The 27,514-nt window shown below is 34.0% G+C and overlaps 1 protein-coding gene across 1 annotated transcript; it reads right to left on the bottom strand.

Moving 5' to 3' along the window:
- Positions 1 to 1,146: 1,146 nt before the first annotated feature.
- On the bottom strand, positions 1,147 to 24,246 carry LOC128224250 (complement C2-like). Its single transcript, XM_052934051.1, has 15 exons — positions 24,096 to 24,246; positions 20,798 to 20,989; positions 19,208 to 19,384; positions 18,264 to 18,359; positions 16,984 to 17,130; positions 16,729 to 16,850; positions 15,475 to 15,550; positions 13,275 to 13,388; positions 12,791 to 12,949; positions 9,757 to 9,821; positions 9,130 to 9,276; positions 7,248 to 7,461; positions 5,805 to 5,917; positions 3,583 to 3,704; positions 1,147 to 2,456 (listed from the first exon to the last, which is right to left on the bottom strand). The coding sequence occupies exons 1-15, from the start codon at positions 24,160 to 24,162 to the stop codon at positions 1,985 to 1,987; spliced, it is 2,283 nt and encodes a 760-aa protein (XP_052790011.1). The 5' UTR covers positions 24,163 to 24,246; the 3' UTR covers positions 1,147 to 1,984.
- Positions 24,247 to 27,514: the final 3,268 nt, after the last annotated feature.

Genomic DNA, 27,514 nt, shown 5'->3' on the forward strand with positions numbered 1-27,514 from the left:
TCATTTGTGTATGCGATGTTAATATGTTCATATCTCTGGTTAATTGTCGTTCAGCCCTTGCAATGTTTTATGTATAGGCCTTTACAATTTAATTATAATTACTTTATCAAAAGACACACGTTAGATTAAGCAATATTTATTCACATGGTAACACAATCTAATCAAGAAACAAAGATGATTTTACATGATTTTTTTTTATTCATGCAAGAAGCATATATAAACTGCAGTAGTCTGTGTTATAGATTACGCTGAATGAAATCGTTACAGTCAAAATAGAGCTGCAGACATAATTTGTGTAACATCGGAACATATCTGGGGCGCTTATGACGACACCGCACTGAGATATTCGTCGAAATTAAAGGAACTGAACACGAGTTTCACCTTTACAACGGAGGGTCGCAAAATTCTTCCCAGCAGAAACCAGTGCATATTGCATAAATGAAATGTACCATCATATAATAGTATCTTGGTTCATTGATTAGTTTAAGGTGCAATGTGAATGACTATTTCCATTTCTAACATGTGTCTTTTGAACAAGCAATTATCATTATTATTTTATGACATACTAATGTTCTGTATGAAACCCATAGGGACACATTAACATTAAAGTGAAAATTACATAAGTCGCAAGAGAAAAACTGTAAACCTGTATAAACAAAATCAGTTTCATGTGTTATGTGTATTGTCTTTGTAGCTCTAGCTAGCTAGTGTATATTTTGTCTGGCTATCAAAGTTTAAACTACGTATGCTTCAATTCAATATCGCGATTGAAATGTGATGTACGTGGTCGAGGCCATATGTGGAACCCTTCGATGCCCGCTATACGTGAATTACCCTGGGACAACCAGATACGCTAAAACGTTGACCCAGGTCGTGTTGAAAGGTGTTATTAGGGTCAGACAAATTCCAAACAAGGGGCACAGCGCTATCAGACAACACAAATTACACATGATTCGTAAATCGCTTTTGGAAAAGCTGTCCGTTGTAGTGTATTGCCAAACAAGAGACAACAGCGCTACAAGACACACAATACACTCATCAGAATATCGTCATTGGTTCAACTGTAAGTGGTAACGCTTTGGCACAGTAATATACTTATGTATGTTGTGTGTTTGCATGTCATGGAAGAGAAATAAGAAAATAAAATCTTTTCGAATAAAGCATTTATTTACAGGCATGCTGATACTTGGAAATACTGGAAAATATTGACAAACTTATGAAAATACATGCAAAATAAAAGGGATTAACTTGAGTGGATATTTTCAAAAAACAACAACACGATAGTCGAATACGATTCTCGCATCAAAATGCAATACTGATTTAGATCACTTAAACGACTCGTTATTACATAACAAATAGTATTTAGATAACGCACTATTCTATCTATGACGTCATTTAAACATTGCGCGATGATACCTGTGACGTCAATAGAGTGCCATACGGACAAATGCATTTTGCAATACGTATTGCTGGCAACTTTCAGATGCGTTAAATTAAATAAAACAAATACTATCACACAAGTCATATCGATTAATGTCAAATTAAAGGTAATTATATGTTGACAGAATGTCAGCAAATTACAAATATCAACCATATTTGATTTTAAGTGGGAATATACTGTTTTGAAGATATTGAATTTAAATTGAACTACAACAACATACGAATCGAGACTATACTATAACTAATAACGTTTTTTTTTTAATGCACGTATACGAACATTATATGCTAGTGGCTTGAAGTGAGAGATCTGAATATTGGTTTTCCTCCTACTTAACTTATTTACCAATAATAGTTTATGCTTTTAAAAAAAAACAGCAACATCATATTGAAAATAGCAAAATCGATAGAGAAAACAGCCATATCAATTAATTATACAGCAATGAATAGAATAGAATGGTTTGACGAACCACGTTTTTCATGCATGAGCCATGAGCCATATGTTTCTAGTAAATGTAACACCACATTTTTAATCGCACAGGTTGGTCTAATTTCTCTCCCTTTTATTTTTCTTTTGACCATTCTTGTTCTTGTTTTTTTTCTTGCCTTTACCCTTACCCTTCTTTTTGAGATTCTTTTCTCCATTCCCGTTCTTGCCGCCATCCTTTTTCTCAACATCATCCACGACATTTTCTACCCCCGCTTGTTCATTATCTTCAACAGGGTCCGCCCCATCTGCATCGTTTTCAACAAGATCCGCCTCTTCAGTTTTGTTTCGAGCATTCTCTCTTTCTAACTCCGCCTCCTTTTCTTCGTCCTCAGCGCTGCCCAATCGATTACAGCGACCAAGGATTGGAAGAGCCCATTCGGTGATTGATGGGTGATGCAGATCAAGGAAGATGCTGAATTGGAGATGGTCTTGACAGTCGTACGTCTTCTGGGCGAGTCCAAATGCGCTGTAGCGAAAGTTGCTCAGTTCTGCCATGTACGCGCCACCAATATCACCTCTACAGGAATCGCTGTTATGATATAAATAATATTTACGTATGATGATGAACTGGCGCCAGTGATTATTCATTTCATTATCTGCTTTAAAACTCGAACATCATTAATGCAGGAACGATTTAATGAATGTATTTGATATGTTAAATAAATTCAAGGAAATCATAGATTAATTAAACGACAGCTAAAACTCATGAAACAGTTGAGAATAGATTTGACAAATTCATTGTCTTAAAAACACATTTTAGAGGAGGTATTTATGTAAGTAAATGTAAGATGAAAGTTCATTTTAAAAGATAGAAGCACATAGATTATCAACATAATGAAATTTATTGATTGGTTGATTGAGACTTCGACTGTACATTATTACTAACAATAAGAGCTCTATTAACAAAGTCCCAACGGCTGAGCAAAGGCCTAAACAGTATTTTATTGAAGCTTACTGATTGTTTACTGGTTACTAAGCAACGGCCTAAACACTATTTTCTTAAAGCTAAGTGATTGGTTACTGGTTTCCTAGCAACGAACTAAACAGTATTTTATTAAAGCTTAGTGATTGGCTTCTGGTAATTATCAACGGCCTAAGCAGCATTCTATTAAAGCATACTAATTGGTAACTTGTTTCTTAGCAACGGCCCGAGCAGTATCCAGCTTTCAAGATATTAAGCTTAATATAAGGTGACTGGTAACCTAGCAACGGCAAAATACTCTGTTGTTTAAAATCCCGCGGCCAACGCAGCATCCTGTGTATTACGGATTAGTTTCCGGTTAATGAAGCCATAAACGTAAAGTATTATCAAATCCTTTTAAGTAACACTCTCATTCAAAATCAATGCATAAACATGAATAACCAACATAGATTTGAGTGATTGACGTTTAACTTCTTTCTAAATAATGTATTTTTTTCTGATAACACGATTGTAACGGTGTATTTAATAGCTGGACACGCAAAACTATTAAATGATTGGTGAGTGCTAAAATACTTCTTGCGATTCAATATCGCACACAAGGTTGAGATACTTATATATATTTCAAATTAAACTCGGTTTCCTTCATCTCCATCTTTGAAACATTTGTTTTAATTCTGATAAATCTTATTTGGGATAAGAGTGCATCTTAGCGTTATCCCTAAAAATTATTTACCCTTCCTTCCTTATATTTCCGACACAGAAGTATCTCTCAGTTTTCAGGCCTGGGTAGCGACGTCCACATTTGACGTCTGATTGGATTTCCCGTCGGTTTTGCTTCTGTTTTCCCCACGGTACCTGTATGATATTACAACTGATCTCAATGCAACTCAACTTAAATTGAGTTTACTTGTGAGGTATAACAAATAAATAGCGGAAGCTAAAACTGTGGACCGGTGTGATGTTTCAACTTAATTTCAGATGAGTTGCGTTGAGTGGTATTACAATAATATAATGTTAACTAAAGAGAAGAGTCCAAGAGTAACTATATACGTATTTATAGAAACGAGAATCGAAGCCCTAACAGATCATTCAACGAGACACGACGTCATAAGATTATAAACACATAGTTGTTCTTTTCAGTGTAAGATCGTGATATTTATTTACCGAGTCAGCACCCAAAAGTTATATTATACGAACGGCGTAGACCTGAGTTTAATAATCACTTTTGGTATTAACAAGGTGAAAGATATTGGGATATTACTCTTAATCAAAACATTTTTATTCTTTATTATACGTCTCAAATTGATACTAAAATATATTAATTGCATTGTTTTAGGACTTAAACGCGCATATTTGTATGCGCAAGTAACAGCATTTCGTAAATGACGTCTTTAATAGTATGTCATATCCTTAGGCCTAAAAAAAATAAAAAAATGTGTGGTTAGGAAATCATCCTTTTCAAAAATAGGTAGGGTAGGTGTTTTTTTTTGTGTTTTTTATATAAGGTTTATATAAGAATGTCATTTTCATCATAGTAGAGTGGTGTTAAAGTTACCTTCTGTATAAGCATTTAAAGTTTTAATCTACATATTGAAACGCAATTAAAAAATATTTGTTTTTTCAAACTGACTATAAAAACGGTAGGGTCGGCGCCTATTCCGTAGGTATGGTCGGGTTACACGAACCAAATGTATTTTATAGGCCTTATTGAGAAAAGTTTTTTGGGGGGATGCAGAACGGGTTAAAATTTCAAAATGGTGAAAAATATCAAATTGATATTTTCACTGTTTGAAGCAATTCTCTATAATCAATACATGTTACGGTTACTGACTTGGAACGGTTAGAGTTGAAATAGATCACTGCGGACTTAGATCGGTTTTCTTTGTCTTAAAATGATTAAGTTATAGTCAGTAATAGCAAACAAAATTAATATATATCATTGGTACCTACACCTTTATTCCTTGTCATACTTAATACACTATGGAGATCTTTTGAAAATTAGAATAAAAACAAGAGCTGTCAGTAGACAGCGTGCTCGACTATTCTCAGTGATTGACAATATAAAATAATATCCATCCTGGAGGATATTGTTAAAGTGTAGTAAATAACAGGAACTTGTAAATAGAAAAGAGTGTAAATATAAAAAGGTGTTGAATGGTCAATAGTAAAAACATTATAATAAGATAATAGAAATTAAGGCATACTGTATCATTAGAAAACCATGTACAAGCATACATAAAACAGTAACATAACAGGGCTTCGTAGAAAAAAACACATGTGGTGAAAAATGTAAATAAAAACAAGAATAAGTATTCATAGATAAATGGGGTTATGTTAAAAAAAAATTGGGTGTAAACAATCCAAAACATTGAAAATGCATAAGAAGTATGAAACGTTGAGTCTTTAACAATCAATCTGAACATGCTAACAATGAGTTAAAAATGCTTGATACAGTGAAGCAAACTTTAACGTAAATTTTAAGTCGAAAAAGGGGCATAGTTTTGTCAAAATGCTTGATAGAGTTACCTCCTCCTGTGTACAGGTTGGGGGTATGATGGTGAACAAGCGTGAAAAGTTTCAAAGCAAGATGTCAATGGACTTTGAAAATATTTGAGGTGGTACGCAAACATTAACATAAATTAAAAAAGGTGCATAATTTTGTCAAAATGCTTGATGGAGTTACCTCCTCCTGTGTACAGGTTGGGGGCATGATGGTGAGCAATGATTCAAAGTTTCAAAGCCATATGTCCATAAACTTTGAAAATATTTTAGGTGGTACGCAAACATTAATATAAGTGGTTATGCCGACGCCGACGCTCGGGCGACTAGGATAGCTCTCCTTAAGCATTTAAAATATTTGTTCTCGAAATAAGTCACATATTATATCATTTTGATCATTGTGTATTCATATCTGTACATTGAACATTTAAGCCTTTTAAATAAAATAAAATTGACCTGTCGGGTATGTGAATCTGGGGAGAGACCCCAGCCTACTGTGAATCCATATGCCTCACCAGCCATTACTTTCAAAGACTCCAATCTTCCTTCTGATAAGTTGTACACTTTCCCTGAAATGTAATTGAACATTGTAAGGTAAAGGTTATGACACGTAGGCCGATGTGGACATTAGGTTTAATGACGATAGCCTCTTTTAATATTTACATAGACCTTTCATGAAATGAGTTTAAGATCCAATATTTATGCGAAAAGCTACAGAAACAAGCTCAGCAGCAAACAGTTTAAACATAAACCCGGTTTAATGGCCGGGGGTAAACGCCAAAGAAATAGAACATATAATCAGAAACAAGAAACATGGAATAATAGCACAAAAATCCACAAACTGCACAGTGCATACATACTTTATATAAAAAACTAGGTATGTTTATCAAGAATTGTAAAGTACCGCCTTGGAACAGTCAGTAAAATGTAAATTTACTGGGGGTTTAAACCTGTTTATGTGCACAAACCTCTTATCCCAACAATCCTTTATAAAGATAAAACGCAAAAGGTAATTCCAGATTAAACTGGTCAAGTCCTCGGATTAGTTATAATTACCAAATGCGTTATGCATTATGCATTATTTACAAGATAATTTATATTAACCAATAAAATCATTTGAATGTGCCTTAACTAGCCTAAAGATAACCATTGAAACTTTATTCAAGTTTCTTACTATTGGCTGCAGTTGTACAATTTTCCTCAAAATAATTGCAAATATTAAGATAAATAAGGTTTTCCTAAGATGGCCCTTTCCAAGAACCTGGCCTCTTCAGCAATAGATTGCACTTCTTCAAGTGGGCGATTTAAAGATTGTAGGATAAAGGTTCTAGGTTGTTCAAAATTTAATAAGATGTCAGGGACAAGCCCATAAGTCTAAAACATAACATCATGTTTAATGGCACAATGATTTAATTCCATTGGCTAGATGTTCTACATGTCTTACCAGGTAGCGTTGTGTCTCATGTTTGGTGTAGGGTAAGCTATCCTCCTAATATCGTTAAACATGATGTTATGTTCAAGACTTATGGGCTTGTCCTTGTAATTTCATTGGCTTGTTGTACTGCAGGTCTTATCAGGTAGCGTTGTGTATCATGCTTGGTGTAGTGTAAGCTATCCTCCTAATATCATTAAACATGATGTTATGTTCAAGACTTATGGGCTTGTCCCTGTAATTCTATTGGCTTGTTGTACTACAGGTCTTACCAGGTAACGCTGTGGCTAATGCTTGGTGTAGGGTAAGCTATCATCCTCATACCATTAAACATGATGTTATGTTCAAGACTTATATGCTTGTCCCTGTAATTCTATTGGCTTGTTGTACTACAGGTCTTACCAAGTAGCGTTGTATATTATGCTTGGTGTCTATATATAGAAGGTTAGTAACTAAAGCAAACTTACTATAGGGAAAGCATATCGGTTTGATGAACTTGTTCAGAGGTGGTTGTGTGCTATTGTCCTCGCCAAAATCGAGGATGGCCACATCATAATCTCGGATGTCATGCTCGTTAGGGACACCAGTGTAGTTCGGGTGAATGATGACGTCCTTGACAACCGGCATCACCTGCTCGTCATCACCTTGATACAACCGCGAATCCCCGAGGTTCACGGTTATCTGAGAAGGAATAGGGCATATGCTTCAGGTTAGACTTTAAGAATGTCCTAATTTATCGTTTCTTTCTTTTTTGTTTTTGGTAGTGTGTGTTTATAGTGTATATAATAATACAAAGAGGAAAACACATCTGAGCGCACCCTGCATCAACATGTATGCCCGTCAAAAGCTGACCTGACTATCCATACTCGACTAGCTACTTAATTTCAGCTTATTGTATTAACCCCATTTGTACAGTATGCCTTTACAGCCGTTAAGCACCGTGTTGATGTTAAAGTAGAAGTATATTGTTCATGTTTTCTTAATATAGCATGAAATGACATACTTGAGCTCATTCTGCATTTAAAAATCCCCCCCCCCGAGGAAAATGAACTTGACTATTAAATCTGATCTAAATCACACATTATTGTTGATACAACATTGGTATAATATGCTTTTACAGCCGTAAAAGCCCCATTTGTGTGTCAAACCGGAAATATATTTTTCTCGGCCCATTAAAATAACATGGATTGACCTAGTTTTATTGTTATCTGCAATTATATAATATTTGCTGCTTATCTTATATATTGTTATATTCCTGAATATAAGAACTGTTAAAACAATTTTAGTCTCAAAGGATATGAACAAAGTCCATGTTTTGAATGTTATATGGCATGGTGCTACAATTAATTTATTCGTCCGCATAAATTAAAAAGTACTAACTTACCGTCGGTGTCGGTACTGTCGTATTTATGTGAAAGATTACAGAAACAAGCTCAGTAGCCAACAGTTTAATCATAAACCCCGTTTAATGGTAAACGTCAATGACATAGACCACAAAAACAAAAAATCACAAACAAGAGACGTGGAACATAAGCACAAAACTCGACAAACAACACAGTGCATATTGCATATATACTATATAAAAAAAACTAGGTATATATATCAATGATTATTAGGTACCGTCTTGGAATGGTCAGTATAATGTAAACTTTCTGGATGTTTAACCAGTTAACGTGCACAACCTTACTCTTATCCCAACAATCCTGAATGATTGTGTTTCGTATTGCTTGAAAACATACATTTTTCCTTCTTTGAATTGATATTGTTATCAGCAAACAAGTAATTAAGAACACCGGTGATCAAATGCCAACAGCAATTTGTTGAACGTCAGTCAAAAAAGGACACTACTTAATACTTACCAAATTCCGAGTTATGCGTTTAGCTTTACATGTGTATTTTGTCTCTGGTAGCATGTGCACCATAAAAACAATGAAAACTACAGAGAAAAGAGTTTCAACAAAAACACCGATAATATGCCTAAGGCGTGAGCCTGACTAGAGACACAAGCGTTTAAACACCACTTACAGAAATAAAATCACCACAAACTTACAATACACGCCCCAAAATAGCTTCACCAAGTTTATATCGAATGCCCTGAACGGTTTTTCGATTATGGCAGATATGCAGCTTTTGAACAACTTATCGACTACACTCATGACATCGACGTTAATGATACCAAGACTTTGACAACATCTCTACTCGTATTCTTCATAAACAGGTAAGGTAACACATGTCTATACGATTAGGAATATTATTTATACCGTTATAGATGTCTTCCGTATTTTACTTTGTAGTAAAAGATAAAAACAATCCAATACGTATATGTTATCACAATATTATTTTCCTTACCATGTTTTCTGTGTAGGGAATCACGTGTCCTGTTTCGTTGACGTCAGACACGCATCTTGCTGACGTCATGAAATATCGTGCGCACAGAAGAACGCCCCCACACGTCTTGCTCTGGGCACTTAACCAGCCAACCCATGGCCACGCCCCCTGATCATGACATTTGCACTTTTTAAATATTTAATTTAATTTTGAAAAGTTTGTATAATATGATAAAATAAAACAATATAATGCTTTACTCGTTTTTATATTTATAGATAGGATTGCACAATTATATGATAAACCTTCATTAGAATATTATGTTTAACTTAATACAACTATCACTTAAACTGTTCTTCAGGGAATATATCTGTACCACTACTTATTAAACACTTTTAAAACGTTTCGGCCTACAGGCTTTTTTCAAAATACAAACAAAGAATTTATTGTTACACTAAACCTGTTAGAACAGGTATAAAGAATGACGATATTCAGGAACTTACGTCATAGTAGGTTAAATTGTAGTATTAAACTACTTTAAAGGAATGTTTCTTTTTAACAAAGTTTTAATTCTTCTTGTATATCAATATATGCATGTGTGAGTGACACGCACAAACCACATATAATTAAATCGTCAGAGAAATAGGTCACCTTTTTACTCGCGTCCGTGCCTTGTGCTATGTCTGTGTTTCCAGAAATTCCACATTTGCCGTAATCTGAAATAAAATAAAAATATTTGCAATGTATCATTGCATTTTTCATTATTTTTTGATGTTGTACGAGCGATATGATGAATGGTTGATGATGAAACGGCTTGTTTCATTCTAAAGTGCTTTGCCTATATACAGTATGGTATGACCAATGAAAATGTGTATATTGTTTTAAACTACCGTCCAAATATACTCTCACGGCATGTTGCACCATCTTCACAATTCATAATTCCTAAAGCAAAATATATTCATTGACAAAATTAATTGTTTTGTAATGATATTTCATCGACAATCGAAGATTATCAAGAAGGGGATTTCCCATGAAATTATTTTCTTTAATATTCCACAAAATATACTTTCAAGATTCAACATTCATTTACATAACATCCAAACACCATCAAATTTGCTATTAACAACATTTTAACTTGGAATTTAAGTTTTTCCCACCTCAGATAAGTAGATCCGTTAATTTAACCATGCTAGAAATTCTTATCTTGCCCACGGGCGAAGATAAAATGCCCGTATGGAACTTCTTTTAATGGTCACCACATTGTAATTACCTCCCTTGTTGAAGACAGTCGTCTGGAGTGCATCATGGAAACCTTGTCTTGTGGCATTAATTAGAATGCGAGTTAATTATTTCTCGCTTCAAATGTCACCAGAAAACAGTTTTCACGCACCTTTCGAGAAATAATGCTTCACTCTTCTTAGAACTATTTAAAGACCGATCAGACCATTTACATACTCACTGCGCGAATATCCATGACAACCACGAATTATTGCATATCCGTACGCAATTATTTTCACTAAGCTCAAAAGAGTTCCGGCAAAAAAATACATTTTTACTTAATTTTGTTAAACTGAGGTGGGAGAAAAAGCATCTACAATATCGGTAAACCTGGTTTCCGCAAAACACCCTACGCTCGGGTCGGAATGAACCTATCTTACACTCTCGGCCATGGAAGATACTTATAATCTGCAATGGCCCAGATTGTAAGATTGATTCATTCTAACCTTAACTAGGCTTTTTTCGAAACGAGGTATCCTTACAACACCTTGCACGAGAGTTGGGATGAACCTGTCGTACACGAACGGCTATGATAGATGCGTTTTCTTCCACCTCATTCAAACAAATATAGTGAAACGTACTTTTCCCTAGAACTGTTTTGTGTGTGGTGAAAATAGGTACATTTTTATCTTTGCTTGTGGGCAAGATAAATATTTTCAGCATGGTCAAATATTTTGATGAACTAATCTGGGTAGGGAGAAATGATCTTGCCACGGTTATGTGTATGTGTTATTTCTTGGTTTTTTGAAACACATAAAACATGTTTTGTTGATCTTGACATCATGTGTGTCTTGTTAAGAGTCTCCAAGCCCTCTTAAACTCTTATCAGTACGTTATTGGTATGATTATCAAGAATTGATAGGTACCGTCTTGGAACGGTTAGTAAAATGTAAATTTACTGGGGGTTTAAACCAATTTAGTCTCCCATCACTCTTTAACACTAATCAGGGTCTCCCTTTCAATATTTTGGTGATGCGATAGGCTTGTTGTGCCAAATGTATCAATTTCTTTAAATGAATTGAATGTTCAATTTAACGTACCTGTTCAGTCGTGTTTACCTGTAGCAGTTTGATTCTTGAATTGATTTGCTGTTCAGGAATGGCATCACTGTTTTACGTACCCAATTGTGACCTCTAAAGAATTGAAACCCTTGAATTTGTGATCAGGAATAGTATCACTGTTTTACGTACCCAATTGTGACCACTAAAGAATTGAAATCCTTGAATTTGTGTTCAGGAATAGTATCACTGTTTTACGTACCCAATTGTGACCTCTAAAGAATTGAAATCCTTGAATTTGTGATCAGGAATAGTATCACTGTTTTACGTACCCAATTGTGACCACTAAAGTGTTGAAATCCTTGAATTTGTGATCAGGAATAGTATCACTGTTTTACGTACCCAATTGTGACCTCTAAAGTGTTGAAATCCTTGAATTTGTGATCAGGAATAGTATCACTGTTTTACGTACCCAATTGTGACCACTAAAGTGTTGAAATCCTTGAATTTGTGATCAGGAATAGTATCACTGTTTTACGTACCCAATTGTGACCACTAAAGTGTTGAAATCCTTGAATTTGTGATCAGGAATAGTATCACTGTTTTACGTACCCAATTGTGACCACTAAAGTGTTGAAATCCTTGAATTTGTGATCAGGAATAGTATCACTGTTTTACGTACCCAATTGTGACCACTAAAGTGTTGAAATCCTTGAATTTGTGATCCGTAATAGTATGACTATTTTACGTACCTATTATATATATATATTTTATATATTTGGCTATACATTTCTCTGCGATCGTGTCTACTATCGCTTTCAGATCCTTGAATTTGTGATCAGGAATAGTATGACTATTTAACGTACCTATTATAAATATATATTTTTTATATTTAGCTATATATTTCTCTGCGATCGTGTCTACTATCGCTTTTAGATCTTTGAATTTGTGATCAGGAATAGTATGACTATTTTACGTACCTATATATATATATATATATATATATATATATATATATATATATATATATATATATGTATATATATATATATATATATATATATTATATATTTAGCTATATATTTCTCTGCGATCGTGTCTACTATATCTTTCAGATCCTTGAATTTGTGATCAGGAATAGTATGGCTGTTTTACGTACCTATATTTTGCTAGGCAATTTTAACCCTAATAGTGTCCATATCCTTGAAATTGTGATCAGGAATAGTATGACTGTTTACGTACCTATATATTTTTCTGCAGTCCTGTCCCCTCGCTGTAGGATAGATAAATTTGTAATCAGAAATAGTTTGACTGTTTTACGCCACCTATATTTGTCTATAAAATTTTAACCCTTTTTGTGTTCATATCCTTGAAATTGTGATCATGAATAGTTTGACTATTTTACATACCTATATTTTTTTCTGCAATCGTGTCCCCTATCGCTTTCAGATCCTGGAATTGGTTTATCAGGAAAACGTGTTCTTCGGTTGGCTCGCTGGCTATTTTTTTCAGCATGAGTTTGTCGATGTTTCTTCCAACTCCCATTGTGAAGATCTCGTATCCTTCTTCTGTGTTTAGTGTTCAGATAGTATTGATCATTTCATATATATATGATTACGTTTCTTATAACATTGTTAGGGATGGATATCTACATCAAATTGAATTCATAGATCTCAATTCAAAACTGCGCTTCAACAAACACGTGTAACCAATCAATACGCTTTGAGGTCATTAAACCAATATCTTCAGTGGCAAAGGTTTTAAACCAATCAAATATCTGCATTTCGGCAGTAAATTAGCTTTAAAAGATTTAAATATCTTCATTTAAGTATTGTCACGTGTTATTATTCCCCGTATTACTGTATCAGTTGTTACATAGGTCCCCCAAATTACCTTTCAATAACTTAATCTTTTGAGTCATTTCGTCGGTATTGGCTTTGACTGTCTGTGAGGCATCCGTAATCAGAAAAACAGCTCTGTTAGTTTCCTGGCCTTGTCGGTTTGATCCTAATAAAAAACATAATGCTCAAAACTATGATAAGAAATAGGAGTTTATATATGATACGATATAGATAAGGCAAGGTAAGACAAAATAGTCTTAATCTTATTCTATGGCAGAACCTATGCTATCGCATCCTGGAAAATGAGCAATGTCGAAACATGAACGATAGCCTACACTTAAATTATTTCAGGAATGAATTGTTGACCAGCCCAATCCCCGATAATCACATCAATCCCGCAATTCCTTACTTATATTTACCCAATAGTTCATTATTTCATTTAAGAAAACATTTCAGTTATCCTTTCTTACCCATTCTGTAAATAGAACGAACCGACTGTAACCGGAAACATTTTATCAAATGACGTCACAATATCGCGGGAAAAGATCAACCACTTTAAATCACTTTTAAACGTAACAATGAAACACTTATATCAACCATACATTTAAGAAACCATAAAATAACACTTTCATGTTGATTTATATTTTACGGGACCTGCTTATACAATACAAACAATAACGAGATCAACAATTGTCATGTATATTGTTATGCTCTGAATAGCGATCCGAACATATCCGAAGATGTTGCGTTCATCGGATGATAAACGCAATTGCCGAAAAGCAGTTCATTAAAGGAATGGAAGTTTAGGTGTAAATATATAACAAATGAAATCGCCATCATGAAATAACGTCATTATATATTTGTATGCACAACAAGTGAATAGCACAGGGGGCGGAAACACATTTTTGTTTCTGCCCCCTGTGGTGAATAGTAATGAAAAGCGGGGAAACTGACCTACGTTTTATCTATTTAGCGCTGTAAATTGGTACATAAGAATAAATATAATTTATAATATTCGTGGGCATTCCATACGAACTTCTTTAAACTTTTTTATTCAAGTTTCAAAACACAACAAACTCGCCAAGGCTAGTCTTTTTTATAAATATTTAGAAAAAAGTCGTTTAATACATTCCGTATGAAATGACTAATCATGTCCGATCCTCTATTTATATTAAGAAAATATCTTGTGTTAATGTTTTAAAAAATATTCTTAGGGCGCGATAGCGACTGCAAAGAATATGCAATGATATAAGGTAAGGATAATTTTAATTTTATCTTAAAGCTGCACTCTCAAAGATCAAACGTTTTGACAACTTTTTAATTGTTTGCCTTTAAACGTGCCAATTTTTACCAAAATGCATGGCATCAATTTAAGACTACTGACAAAAAATTTTTTCGCAGATTTTTATAATTCAGTTAAAAATTTATGTTCTAAGCATTTTACTTTAACCGTTACTAGCTATAAAACAATAATTTTAGAATTAGATTATGAAAATCTGCGCTCTGATCTTTTGTCAGAAATCTTTTAACGTTGGTTTGCAGATATTTATGCAAAAAAGTTGCTCTTTCCACGACAAAAAATAAAAAAGTTGTTGAAACCGTATATCTGTAAGAGTCCAGCTTTAAAAATAAATTTGAAGCAAAGACAAGCAGATTAATCACTGACTCTTATTTACATCCATTTGTTAAATGAACTGCTTTTCGGCAAAGGCGAACATTTTCCGATACATGCAACATCTTCGGATATGTTAGGATCGCGATCAATCGCGTATTAATATAAATTGAAATGTGTTTATCTTGTTGCTCAATCGTATCAGCAGGTCGCGAACAACTTTTATTAACATGTTAAAAAGTGCTTATATATTTTTTGTTAAACGTGTTGTTGCCATTAGCTCATCAAATTTACGTCAAATATAGGTCTTTTAGTATCTGCAATGGCCCAGATCAACTATGAAGTGATTATTTTTCCCGCGTTATTGTGACGTCATATGATAACTGTTTCCTTTTACGGTAGGGTCGTTCTATTCACAGAATTGCTGACAAAGAATTTATGTGAGGTTCTCATAAATGAAATTAAAAAAAAATGACAACAATTTTGGAAAGAGTTATGAACTTTTGGTGTAATTGTTAAACAATAAATTGTGTGATAGATGTTATTATACGGAGTATGAACCCAGTAGGGCCGGTTAATGTACGCGTAGAGTCATTCGGACTTTTATGTCGTTGGTTGAATAGTTCTACTATGTACGTACCGGCTATCTTTACGAGATGGATTTGTGTGATGATGGTGTTTAGAACACTTGAAATAGACGTGCCACCTCCAGTTATCTGCAGAATAGATTAAATAATATATTACAATAATTTTATTATTTTTATGTGATGACAAATACATATAATTTATTTTTTATGTCCAGCATCACAAAACTACTACTTATGATAATGATAATAATAATAACAATAATAATAATAATAATAATAATAATAATAATAATAATAATAATAATAATAATAATAATAATAATAACAATAAAAATAATAATAATAAAAATAATGATGATGATAAAGGCGAGTGAGTTGCTATTGTAATGTAATGAAATACGCATAAAGGCAATTAATATAGAAAATAAACAATATAAATAAAAACTATGACGCAGCAGGGATCAAACCCGGGGACTTTAGGTTGTTAGGTTGTTAGTCAGGGACAATATTTGGTACCCAGTGGTAGAGAAATTATTTTTAAGAGTTTGAAATAACAAATAAACAAAAGCAAATGTTGTAGCGTAATTGTCAACGTAGAAACGAAAGTTGTAAACATTTGAATGTTCAATATGTTCGTTAGGGATAAGCACGTATTAGAACAAAGCTATCACTTTTGTATCAGGGTCGTTGTAATACAACCTGGCCCCAATATCACGAAAATATTTCAGTCAAATCTCAAACTCAGTCTCAACTCATTTCACCATATAAAATCAAAATATTCTTCAACATCTTGCATGTTTTATACTTTTTGTAAATGTATTTTCTCATAGAATGTGTTGATAAAAATATTTTGTCAATATTTCAAAGAAAACTAATTCTAGAGCAAAAAATATACTTGAGTATTTTATAAAGAATACAGAATTGTACTCAAATACATTTTTGGCTGTAGAATATATTTACCTTGGAATTCGACCAAAGGCTTTTATCAGCATTATTTTATGATAGAATGCCCTTATAAAAATGTAAAAAAAACATGTATGATTTTTAATAAATTTTAATGCTATGTGATAAAATTTGATGAGACTGAGTTTGAGATTTGACTTAAGTATATTCGTGATATTGGGCTCCGGTATTTTTTTGCATATCTATATTGTTCCTTGTATATATTCACTGGCTTTATTTGAATTGAACTAACCAATAGAACAAAAATAAAATATTAGGGATTATAAGATGTCGATAACATTTTAGTAGGGAACGAAATGTCCGGAAATCCATAGAATGCTGCTTTATTTGTTTTATACAAGTACCTGAATCTCGTTGATTTTGTCGATGGTGGAGTTGACCGTTCGCACAAGCTTGTCATCAATCTGAAGATGCACAGTGGCGGTGCTTGCAAACGTTACAATGGCAAATCGTGTTCCGTTTTGGCCTACAAATAGATCCATCATGGTGTGAGTTTAAAGTTTTATTTTTTTTCTAAATGAAAGTAAACCGTGAAGACGTCGTACAACTTAAAATAGAGAATGGAATGTCATCCTTTATAAACAAAATGGACAACTTACCTCCGGCTTTATTTGAAGACACACCAAATATTTTGACAAGGACTTCCATGAACCGCTTTGCAATTTTCAGAGATTCTGTCCCAATACTGGACGAGGTGTCGACGGCAATGATGATGTCAAGGCCTCGTTTGCCAATACTGAGACGCCCTAAAGAAACAGGAAAATAAATTAATTCATGTAAAAAAAGGTATTTTCCGTCCTACTGTTTGCACGTTAACTCAATTAACGGAACTGTTACATGTACAATGAACTTAATTGTTCCATTATAGTCGTGCTTTTAAACTCTCACTGAACTCCTGCTTCTCCGAATGTTCTCAGTTGGTAACCCCAACAGTCAATAATGAAGATATTTTAATGCATATGTCGTTTTGTTTCTGTGACCTTGTGTGTCTGTCGTTCATTGTATCTTCAAGTTCAAGGTGTAAGACATTCGGTTGATGCAAAAATTAATTTAAATTTAAATGCATTATCTTGTTTAGACTAATATCATTACTTCATATTAATAAAAAATACAAAATCTTCCTGTCAACAAAATGTCCTTCTAAAACTCATTGGTCATGACGGACAAGGTCACATCAATTAAACAACATTAGACATATAAAATATATTATAGAATATACTGAACAGAAATAAATAAAAGGGGCGACACTGTTGTTAGACTTCAGAAAGCATTTGATACTATTGAATGGCCTTTCATATTAATCTGGTTGGAGAAATTTGGTTTCAGAAAACTTATAAAGTAAATTAGGGTAAATATAATTTATAATAACATGACTTCAAGGTACCAATAACGGATGGCGATATAAACAATTTAAAACGGCAGGCGGCATGCAACATGGCTAACCACTTTCTGCCTTGCTTTTTACAATTGTTGTTTAAGTTCTATCACCAAAAATCACGGAAAGCAAAGATATCAAAGGCATCCAAGTTTCACCAATGGAATAATAGAAATCTGACATTTCATAGCAAAAGAATAGTTGTAAAATATATCGTATTACATAAACTGTCATTTCGGTCCTAAAAAAGTAAAAAAAAATCAAAAGGACAACCTTTATTTGAGATTCGTTCAATCGTGGACTAGGAAAGATATATATTTACTTTCTATAAAGCAACACAATTAAAAGGGGTTAAGACATTTAACAGTCCCATGGAAATTGAGAAAAACAACCTTGTGTATATTTTAATCTAAATGGACACAGTTAGCTCGTATATGAGTCGAGACTCTAGCATACTATGGCGTATAGAGTCTCTCTACCCCTTGTTTCCAGACTGCATCTTACCCTGGGGTCCAGACTCTGATGTCGAAGTTGATCCGGCATACTTATCAATAAATGTCTCCTTCATGTTGTTGGCGATATCAGCAGCGTTCATATTGCCTAAAATAAACAGATATGAATGTGAACATGTAACATAATTGTTGAGTCCTGAAGCGAACGCATTCAGCAGCATTCACGTTGCCAGAAACAAACTCATATGATGTAGAATATGATATGTTACATACTCGTAAATAAACGTTTCCTTCATGTTGCTTACGATAAAAGCAGCGTTCAAATGACATTCAGTCGAAACTTGCTATGCCGAACTCTGCTATCTCGACGTTCTAGTTATGTCGAACCTTTTCCCGATTTTTTTCGGTTAAGTTATTCACTTTTTGTATTTCGGATATATCGAATTATCGTTATCTCCATCTGTTTCCCGATGTCCCAACAACTTTGACATAGGGAGTTTTGACTGCATAGCAAACTCATATGAATGAGAAAATGTCAATCGTGAGTGAACATTTCCTCAATGTTTCTGTCGATATCAGAAACGTTCACATAGCATAAAACAAACTCATGTGATGTAAGTCAGAATACTTACTCGTGAATAAATGTTTCGTTAAATTCCCTGACGATTTCAGAAGCGGTCACATGGATTAAAGAAACTCATATGATCTAGAATATTTTACATGCTCGTGAATGAACGTTTCACTGACCTTTCTTTCGATATCAGAAACGTTCACATAGCATAAAACAAACTCATATTAAGTAGAACATGTTAAATGCTAGTGAATACATTTTCTTTCAAATATATGGCTATATCAGAAACGTGCATATGTCTTTAAACAAACTCCAACAAATGCGAACATGTTACAGACTCTAGAACAAAATGGTTCCGCTCCAAATCAGGCAGAACAAAATATTTCAGGCAGATACATCCTTCTAAAAGTAGAATGTACACATACTTCTACAGATAGGGATCTCCCCGCTCCAAATCTGGCTGGTTGTGCATATCACCTCACGTGACCCAACGAGAAGGTATCCACTATCACATTCGAATGCAGCGGAAGCCCCTTGATCTAGCGATGCAGCGAAGACCTTTCCGTTTTTGGGGTCGTACAGCTGGGGGCATTGTTTCCTGACTGAAAGCGAAAAAAATGAGTTAATAATTACTAAAGATATTTAAAAAAGCTACTCGTAAGGGTGTGCGTGGTGCTCGTGAATAGCACACGTCTCATAAGTGTGCAGGCTCAATATATCTAGCTTTAATTAACGGTGTCTGATATTGCGTACGAAATGCCGTTCAAATTATCAAAGTGCTGGTCTACGAAGCCTTGATATGGTTTGCTTCTATAAACCCGACTAGTAGGCGAGTAGTTCTCGGACAGCAGTAGTTCATGGACAGTGTCGATATTTGCCTCTGTTTGAAAGTTACATATCAAACGCCTGGTTGTTGTCAAGAAAACAGCATACCTTTTCATCAGGTAAGGATAATAACTAGTTTCATACTAACTTTGTCAAATTGTTTACAAAAGCACATTATACTTCACATATATATGGAAGGTTTAACATGAGTGGTCATTAAATAAGGAATGTATTAGAGATGCACTCTTAATCCCAAAAAAGATTTACCACATTTGTCAATTAAAAATATTGCTTTAATATTCAAAACAGGATTAATAAATGTCGAAAACAATGGTTCTTATGAAGGATATCGAGTTTAATCTAAAAGAAATGAGCATAAAACACTGTCGTTCTACCTTAAGAGACTGTAGTAGACCACAGTAAATCTTTAAGCATTCACCAATCACTTAATATTTTTGCGCTTTCTACTATTAAATACAAGGTTACAATCTTGTTATCAGTGATAAATATTTTCAATAATTGCATTATTTAGTAAGAAGTTAAAGGTTTATCAATTAAAATTTATGTTTGTTGTACATTTGTATGTATTGATTTTGAATAAGAGTGGCACTTTAAACGAGTTTTCGTATATTGATCAATAAACGAACCTTTGTGATTTTTCAACTTTTAGCAAACGGATTCAGTCAATTTCGTATTGAATGGCTACAATTGTGAGTTTCTATTGATATCATCAAAACTTATGCGCGAAATACATAAAACGCCGCTATATGGCGCGTCCATTGTTAACGCTATTTATTAATGATGTAGCGTCAAACGTTTTGGATAGTTATTGCTTATAGAATACTAGCTTGTTGACCTTGGCTTTTGGTTGATTATTGGCCAAGTGGGAAGATTGCCCAAGATAATGATAATTGCCCTAGGATATAAGCTTAGGCATTTTTACAGATAAAACAATATAAGCTTTTTTGCGTTTTTTTTTAACTTTGGCGAATTTGGGACCACGTAGCTGTTTAACGAAAACGCTATTCATAAAAGCGATTGTTTTTCCTGTACACAAGTATTTTTTCTATTTTTTTTCGTTTTGATCATTAAAGTCAAATAAGTTAAACATAATAATACATTAAAATTAAAACACTTCTTTCGTGCATCTAAAAAGTGTTAACCCATCTAGTGCCCCTTTGATATCTTGCCTTGATATTTCAGAACACAATCTCTCACAGGTCCTGTCCATTTTCCGTTTCTACAAAATCGGTCAAGGTTCAACAATCCGCCCGGTTGTAACCGGAAGTTTTCGTCGCAGCTCAATCGGTATGACTTCCGTCTTTCGTTAAAATCAAAATGGCCGAACAAAGGTTCTTGTGGCAACTTGCAACCGAACTTTTCTGAAATGAAATTATTTTGATATTATACAAAACACAACAATTTCATCAATTTCTGAAAAGGGAAAATGTATTAAAAAGGTTTACATACGGAGCGCTTAAGTAATGAGTGAAACACAAAAAAAACATACTTTTTTCGGAAACTGAAACAAAAGTATGGCAAAATGCTCACATTAAAGAATTTTATGTTAAGGGTATCTAAGTATTATGTTTAATATTCACATTGAATAATTTTAAGTAAGGGTATCCAAGTATTATGTTTAATGTTCACATTGAATAATTTTAAGTAAGGGTATCCAAGTAATATGTTTAATGTTCATATTGAATAATTTTAAGTAAGGGTATCCAAGTAATATGTTTAATGTTCACATTGAATAATTTTAAGTAAGGTATCAAAGCAATATGTTTAATGTTCACATTGAATAATTTTAAGTAAGGATATCTAAGTATTATGTTTAATGTTCATATTGAAGAATTTTATGTAAGGGTATCCAAGTAGTATGCTAAATGTTCACATTGAATAATTTTAAGTAAGGGTATCCAAGTAATATGTTGAATGTTCATATTGAATAATTTTAAGTAAGGGTATCCAAGTAATATGTTTAATGTTCACATTGAATAATTTTAAGTAAGGGTATCAAAGCAATATGTTTAATGTTAACATTGAATAAGTTTAAGTAAGGATATCTAAGTATTATGTTTTATGTTCATATTGAAGAATTTTATGTAAGGGTATCCAAGTAGTATGCTAAATGTTCACATTGAATAATTTTAAGTAAGGGTACCCTAGTATTATGTTTAATGTTCACATTGAAGAATTTTATGTTTTGGGTACCCTAGTATTATTAAAAATGCTCACAGAGAAGAATTTTAAGATAATGGTACCCTAGTATTATGTTTGTATTTTAAATCTTTAACGATAATGTTGAAACCTAGCAAGCACTGTTTACAGTTAAGTGAATATATACCGTACTGTATATTATTAAAGGGGCTGGACACCAGATGGTCCAAAAATCGGCAAATACATTATTTCCACAAAACAAGCCAAGAATTGTTGATACGAGCTAATATGAGGTCGATAATATATACATCTTTTTACATGATTAAAAGAATATTTTGTCACTGTCTCATCTGAGTTTACCCGTTTAAAGATAGCGCTTATAGGTGTCCCTGTTTATACTGTATATATTTAGCATGTGAAAGTAACGTGATTACCTAATACAGATAAATATTCCGACGACATTTTTAAATTATCTGCGGTAGACAACCCCTCTAAATTTCGAATTGGAAAAATACATAACAACTGCGAAAGATTATAAGTATCTTTCATGGCCGAGAGTGTAAGAAAGGGTTATTCCGACCCGAGCGTAGGGTGTTTTGCGGAAACGAGGTTTACCGAGTTTCCGCAAAACACCCTGTGCGAGGGTCGGGATGAACCTATCTTACACGAGCGGCTATGGTAGATGCTTTTTCTCCCACCTCAGTTAAACAAAATAAAGTAAAAATGTATTTTTTTGCCGGAACTATTTTGTGCTTAGTGATAATAATTGCGTAAGGATATGCAATAATTCGTGGTTGTCATGGATATTCGCGCAGTGATTCAGAGTATGTAAATGGTCTGATCGGTCTTTAAATAGTTCTAAGAAGAGTGAAGCATTATTTCTCGAAAGGTGCGTGAAAACTGTTTTCTGGTGACATTTGAAGCGAGAAATAATTAACTCGCGTTCTAAATATTGCCACAAGACAAGGTTTCCATGATGCGCTACAGACGACAGTCTTTAACAAGGGAGGTAATTACAATGTGGTAACCATTAAAAGAAGTTCCATACGGGCATTTTATCTTCGCCCGTGGGCAAGATAAGAATTTCTAGCATGGTTAGATTAATGGATCTACTAATCTGAGGTGGGAGAAAAATGTGTCGTAAGCAATGTGATACACCAGTAGCTAAGATTCAATGCGGTGTACATAACGACATCAATTGTGTGTCAGTTTATGACTAGTTATTATTTTCCTTACAATCAGCGGCGTAGCCAGCGTTACGCATTTACGCATGTGCGTAACATCAATTTGAAAAATGAAAAAAATAAATATGGCCAAAAAATGGCATCAAAGTTGAGGGCTAAACTACAAATAATATTAGAATAGAAGGAAGCATTGCTTCTCTGTGCTAGATAGCTTTCTGAGCCTAAATCACTTACTTGATAACTACAAAGTCGGCGGTCTCGAACCTATTAATCCCTCAAAATACACCTCAGAGCTCAACATGGTAGTTCCATTTTTCTTTTTTTTTTCCTGGGGAGGCCCCGACCCCCCAACCGGCTACAGGGATACTACCCCTTCCACACCCGCCCCCTTTCGTGCGTAACATTCTGTAAAGCCTAGCTACGCCCCTGACAATTGTATCATCTTGTGTCTACTCCCATAAAACTCAGTTATTTTTCAGGTTTAAAGTCATTTTAAAACAATAAGCATTAAAACCACTTCGGTATAAACATACATTTTTTGTTCCATTTGCACAATATAAGTCAATGCCATTGTTTTAAATCTGAATGCATTATCTTGTTTCACGCATTTGAATTAAATTATCAAAACAAAAGTGCATAATATAAAGGTACAGATAAAAAGTATAATAGCGATATTTTGACGCTTATTTTACTGGGAAATGTGTGGCCACGTACTTTTTAAACCCCAAAAGTCACATTTTGAACCGTGTGATTTTTTTATACTTTTTGTATGTTAAATGTGATGCCTGATTTGACACAAATCCACCAAAATTATTTCTGAGCATTTTTCCCTCATTTTTTCCCTGGACTATTAATTAAAAGGAAATATAAAGTCTTATATTTGTTTTATCGTTACATATGCTTTTTATAGTTTATAACCAAGTCAAATGAGTAAAACATGATAATGCATTCAAATTAAAAAAAAAAAAGATATTTTGCGGCAACCTATAGTAAGCGTCAGTTAAGCTAAGCGCAAAACTAAATTTGGTTATAAGAAATTTCCGACTGCCCTTAATGAACTGATATTATTTACATAAAAAATGACAACAATTTTGCTACCAAAACGGATTTTATATAACATATTTACATAACCAAATATAAATACCTTCACAATTGGTAACGAGAAAAAATCCAGCAAAAAACACAACGACACAAAGCAGTTGCGCCGACATTGTTGGACTTTAACTGCGCAATATTTGAGATTATACGAAGGATATATTACAAGAGGGCTCTTAATCGTCTCCACTTACAAGAAACAACACTTGAACCTCATTAAAACCGGATACATTTAATGGTTTATGGTGGAAAAAGTAAAATGCTTCTTTTAATAGGCCGTGAACAAACAACTTTCTTTTTCATTTCCAATAACTGGTCAAGAAAACAACTAATGTTTAATACGAAACCACTTTCCTTTGTATCCCCCAAAACTGGCCAAGTAGATATTTAAGTTAATTAGGCATTTTATCCAATGCAAATAACTAATACAACACGATTGCTTATCTTTTGGTAATCTCGACGAAGAACTGCTAGATATTTTACTAAAGTTAAAGCTTAAACATGCTACATGTTTAAGTGTTTTCGTTTTAAACTAAATGCACATGATTAACATGAGTTTTTGTATACAGGGGCGAATCCAGGATTTGCCTTTAGAGGGGGTGCTAGTTAGGGGTGTAACCTTTCGACTTGCACTGCTCTCTCAGAACGGTAATATTTTTAGTTTAAAGTGTTGGCAGGGGGAATGGGGGTACTCCCAAAATAATTTGTTATTAAAAATCAGAAATGTGCATTTTGGCGTATTTAAATACCCTTTGTATCCTATTTTGCAATAAAAGTAAACTTGAACGATTGAGGGGGCGATCTTCAAGTGGTATGGCTGTAAAAGCACTACACTCTGGAATAAAAACTTGATTAAGGGTTAAAGATTGTTAGTATGTACTTCAAAAATATGTGCATCACAATTTAGATATCGTAAGTACATACTCACAATGTTTAAAGTGACACTCATATTCAAAATCAATACATACATATTTATAACAAACATATATTTTAAGTGATTAACATTCATCTACTTACTGAATAATGCATTTATGGAAAATATTAATTAATGATAACAAGATTGTAACCGTGTATTTAATAACAGAAAGAGCAAAACTATTAAATGATTGGTGAGTGCTAAAAGATTTACTGTGGTCTACTATAGTTTTATGATGTAGAAACTCCGTGTTTTATGCTCATTTCTTTCAAATTAAACTCGATATCCTTCATAAGCACCATTGTCTTCGACATTTGTTCATCCTTTTTGGTATATTAAAACAATTGTATTAAATGTGTTGAATTTTTTTGGGAGTGAAAGTGCATCTTAAAGTGTTTTGCGGTCTGCATTATAGTTTGTGGACGAGCTTCGCAAGTCAATGTTTAACATATAATAATATTTTGCAAACAACCAACGTATGGGGCAGGCCACCGTTAATATCTACCGCTTCACTTAATTTTAATCAATAACGGCTGACAGCTAATATACTGCAATAAAGGTATTGGTAAAACTGAGAAATACTGCCTTTTCATTGGGCAAAATACTACGTTGACCACTGTCGTATTTTAATGTTTATATGTTAAAGCTGCACTCCATGGAAACCAGTTATATTAGACTGCTGACGAAAAATCAGATCGCAGATTTTTATATTCAAGTTTAAAAATTGATGTTTTATGCTTTTTTCTTCAACCAAAAATAACGGTTAAAGCCATAAAACATTAATTATTGAACGGAAATATGAAAATCTACGATCTAATTTTTATGTCAGCAATCTTATATCATTGGTTTGCAGATATTTACGCAAAAAATGCTCTTTCCAAGATATTTTTTTTTTAAATGTTAAAATGGTCAGTCTGTGAGAGTGCAGCTTTAAGGTGTATGCAAACCGTTTTGTTCATGGGTTTTAAACGTTGCTAACACTGTTGTTCATGGTTACCAAACTTTGTTAACCCTTTAAATCATGGGTCAACCCTTTTGTTAATGGGTTCAGGAGAGGTTTGGATCTTGGTTTAAAGACGGTGCGAACCCCTTTCGTTTATGGGTTAAAGAGACATGAACATACTCTCTTTTTGTTTATGGGTAAAGAAAGGTGCGAACCCTTTTGTTCATTGGTTCAGGATGGTGCAAACCCCTTTGTTCATGGATTTAGAAAGATGCAAACCCTTTTGTTCATGGGTTAAGAAAGTTGCAAACCCTTTTGTTTGTGGGGTAAGAAAGGTGCAAACCCTTTTGTTCATGGGTTAAGAAAGGTGCAAACCCTTTTGTTCATGGGTTCAGGATTGTGCAAACCCTTTTGTTCATGGGTTAAGAACTGTGCAAACCCTTTTGTTCATGGGTAAGGAAAGGTGCAAACACTTTTGTTCATGGGTTTAGAAAGGTGCGAATCCTTTTGTTGATGGATTCTGGATGGTGCGAGCCCTTTTGATCATGGGTTAAGAAGAGTGCATACCCTTTTGTTCACTGGTTAAGAAAGTTGCAAACCCTTTTGTTCATGGGTTAAGAAAGGTGCGAACCCTTTTGTTCATGGGTTAAGAAAGGTGCAAACCCTTTTGTTCATGTGTTAAGAAAGGTGCGAACCCTTTTGGGTATTTCTAATCCGTGAGATGACCTGAATTAAAATTGTTATTATTAAGATGAACTCATTCGCTACGCTCACTCAACCCACTCTTAGTCATTAAGATTTTAAAACATAAGTCATATAACCAAGTCATTTGTATCACATCCTATTAATAATGCCACTTATTTTTCATAGTACTTAAGACGTAAAGTGCCCCCTTTTAAGCATAAGTATTTACAATAGCGCCACTTGGGAAATGGAAAACCCAAGACAAAATGTATGCATTAATATGGAAAACAGTGTCATATATTTTGTCCAATCTCCAACCATTAAAGTATGGTAATTGTTTCACGAACTTATTGACCACGTTAGTATTAACCAGTGATTCATTTTTGCTGGGCATTCCCATTTATAATCTTATTACCTTTTCATAAAGGGGCTAGACACCAGATGATGCAATTGCACGAAAAAATAGTCAAAGGCATAAAACTGATATCATTGTGAACAGCGCATTGAATCTTACTAACTGATGTAGCACATTGCTAACGACCCATTATCTTTCGCGGTTTTTGCGTTATTTTTTTCAATTCGAAATAGTCTGGGGTCGACCTTCACGTAAATCCTAGATGATCAAAAAAAGCGTCGGTATATGTATATGTACTAAAAATACCCCTGTCATAACTAGCCGCGTTGCCACTGCGTTCTCACGGCGTTGTTATTCTTTAGAGTGCCGTGAAATCGTAAGAAAAAAATGATGATTTTTTTCATAAAAATGGCGATGTCAAGGCGTTCTAACGGCCAGCATTGCGTTTCTACAGAACTCCATGGCGTTGTACCGCGTTCCTAGTTGTAGTTGGCGATTGTTTGCGCTTTCATGGCGCTTCCACTGCTTGCATCTTATTGTCAAGGCGCGCGCACTGCATGTGCACTTCGC

This window comes from Mya arenaria, chromosome 17 (genome assembly GCF_026914265.1).
Source record: "Mya arenaria isolate MELC-2E11 chromosome 17, ASM2691426v1".
Taxonomy (NCBI): Eukaryota; Metazoa; Mollusca; class Bivalvia; order Myida; family Myidae; genus Mya; species Mya arenaria.

Coding starts and splice junctions, on each gene's coding strand:
- LOC128224250 (XM_052934051.1), bottom strand. CDS start 24,162: ATGTCGGCGCAACTGCTTTGTGTCGTTGTGTTTTTTGCTGGATTTTTT. Junction 19,385..20,797: donor TTGTGTTCTGAAATATCAAG/GCAAGATATCAA, acceptor TTTCGCTTTCAG/TCAGGAAACAATGCCCCCAG. Junction 2,457..3,582: donor GGAAATATAAGGAAGGAAGG/GTAAATAATTTT, acceptor ATATCATAACAG/CGATTCCTGTAGAGGTGATA.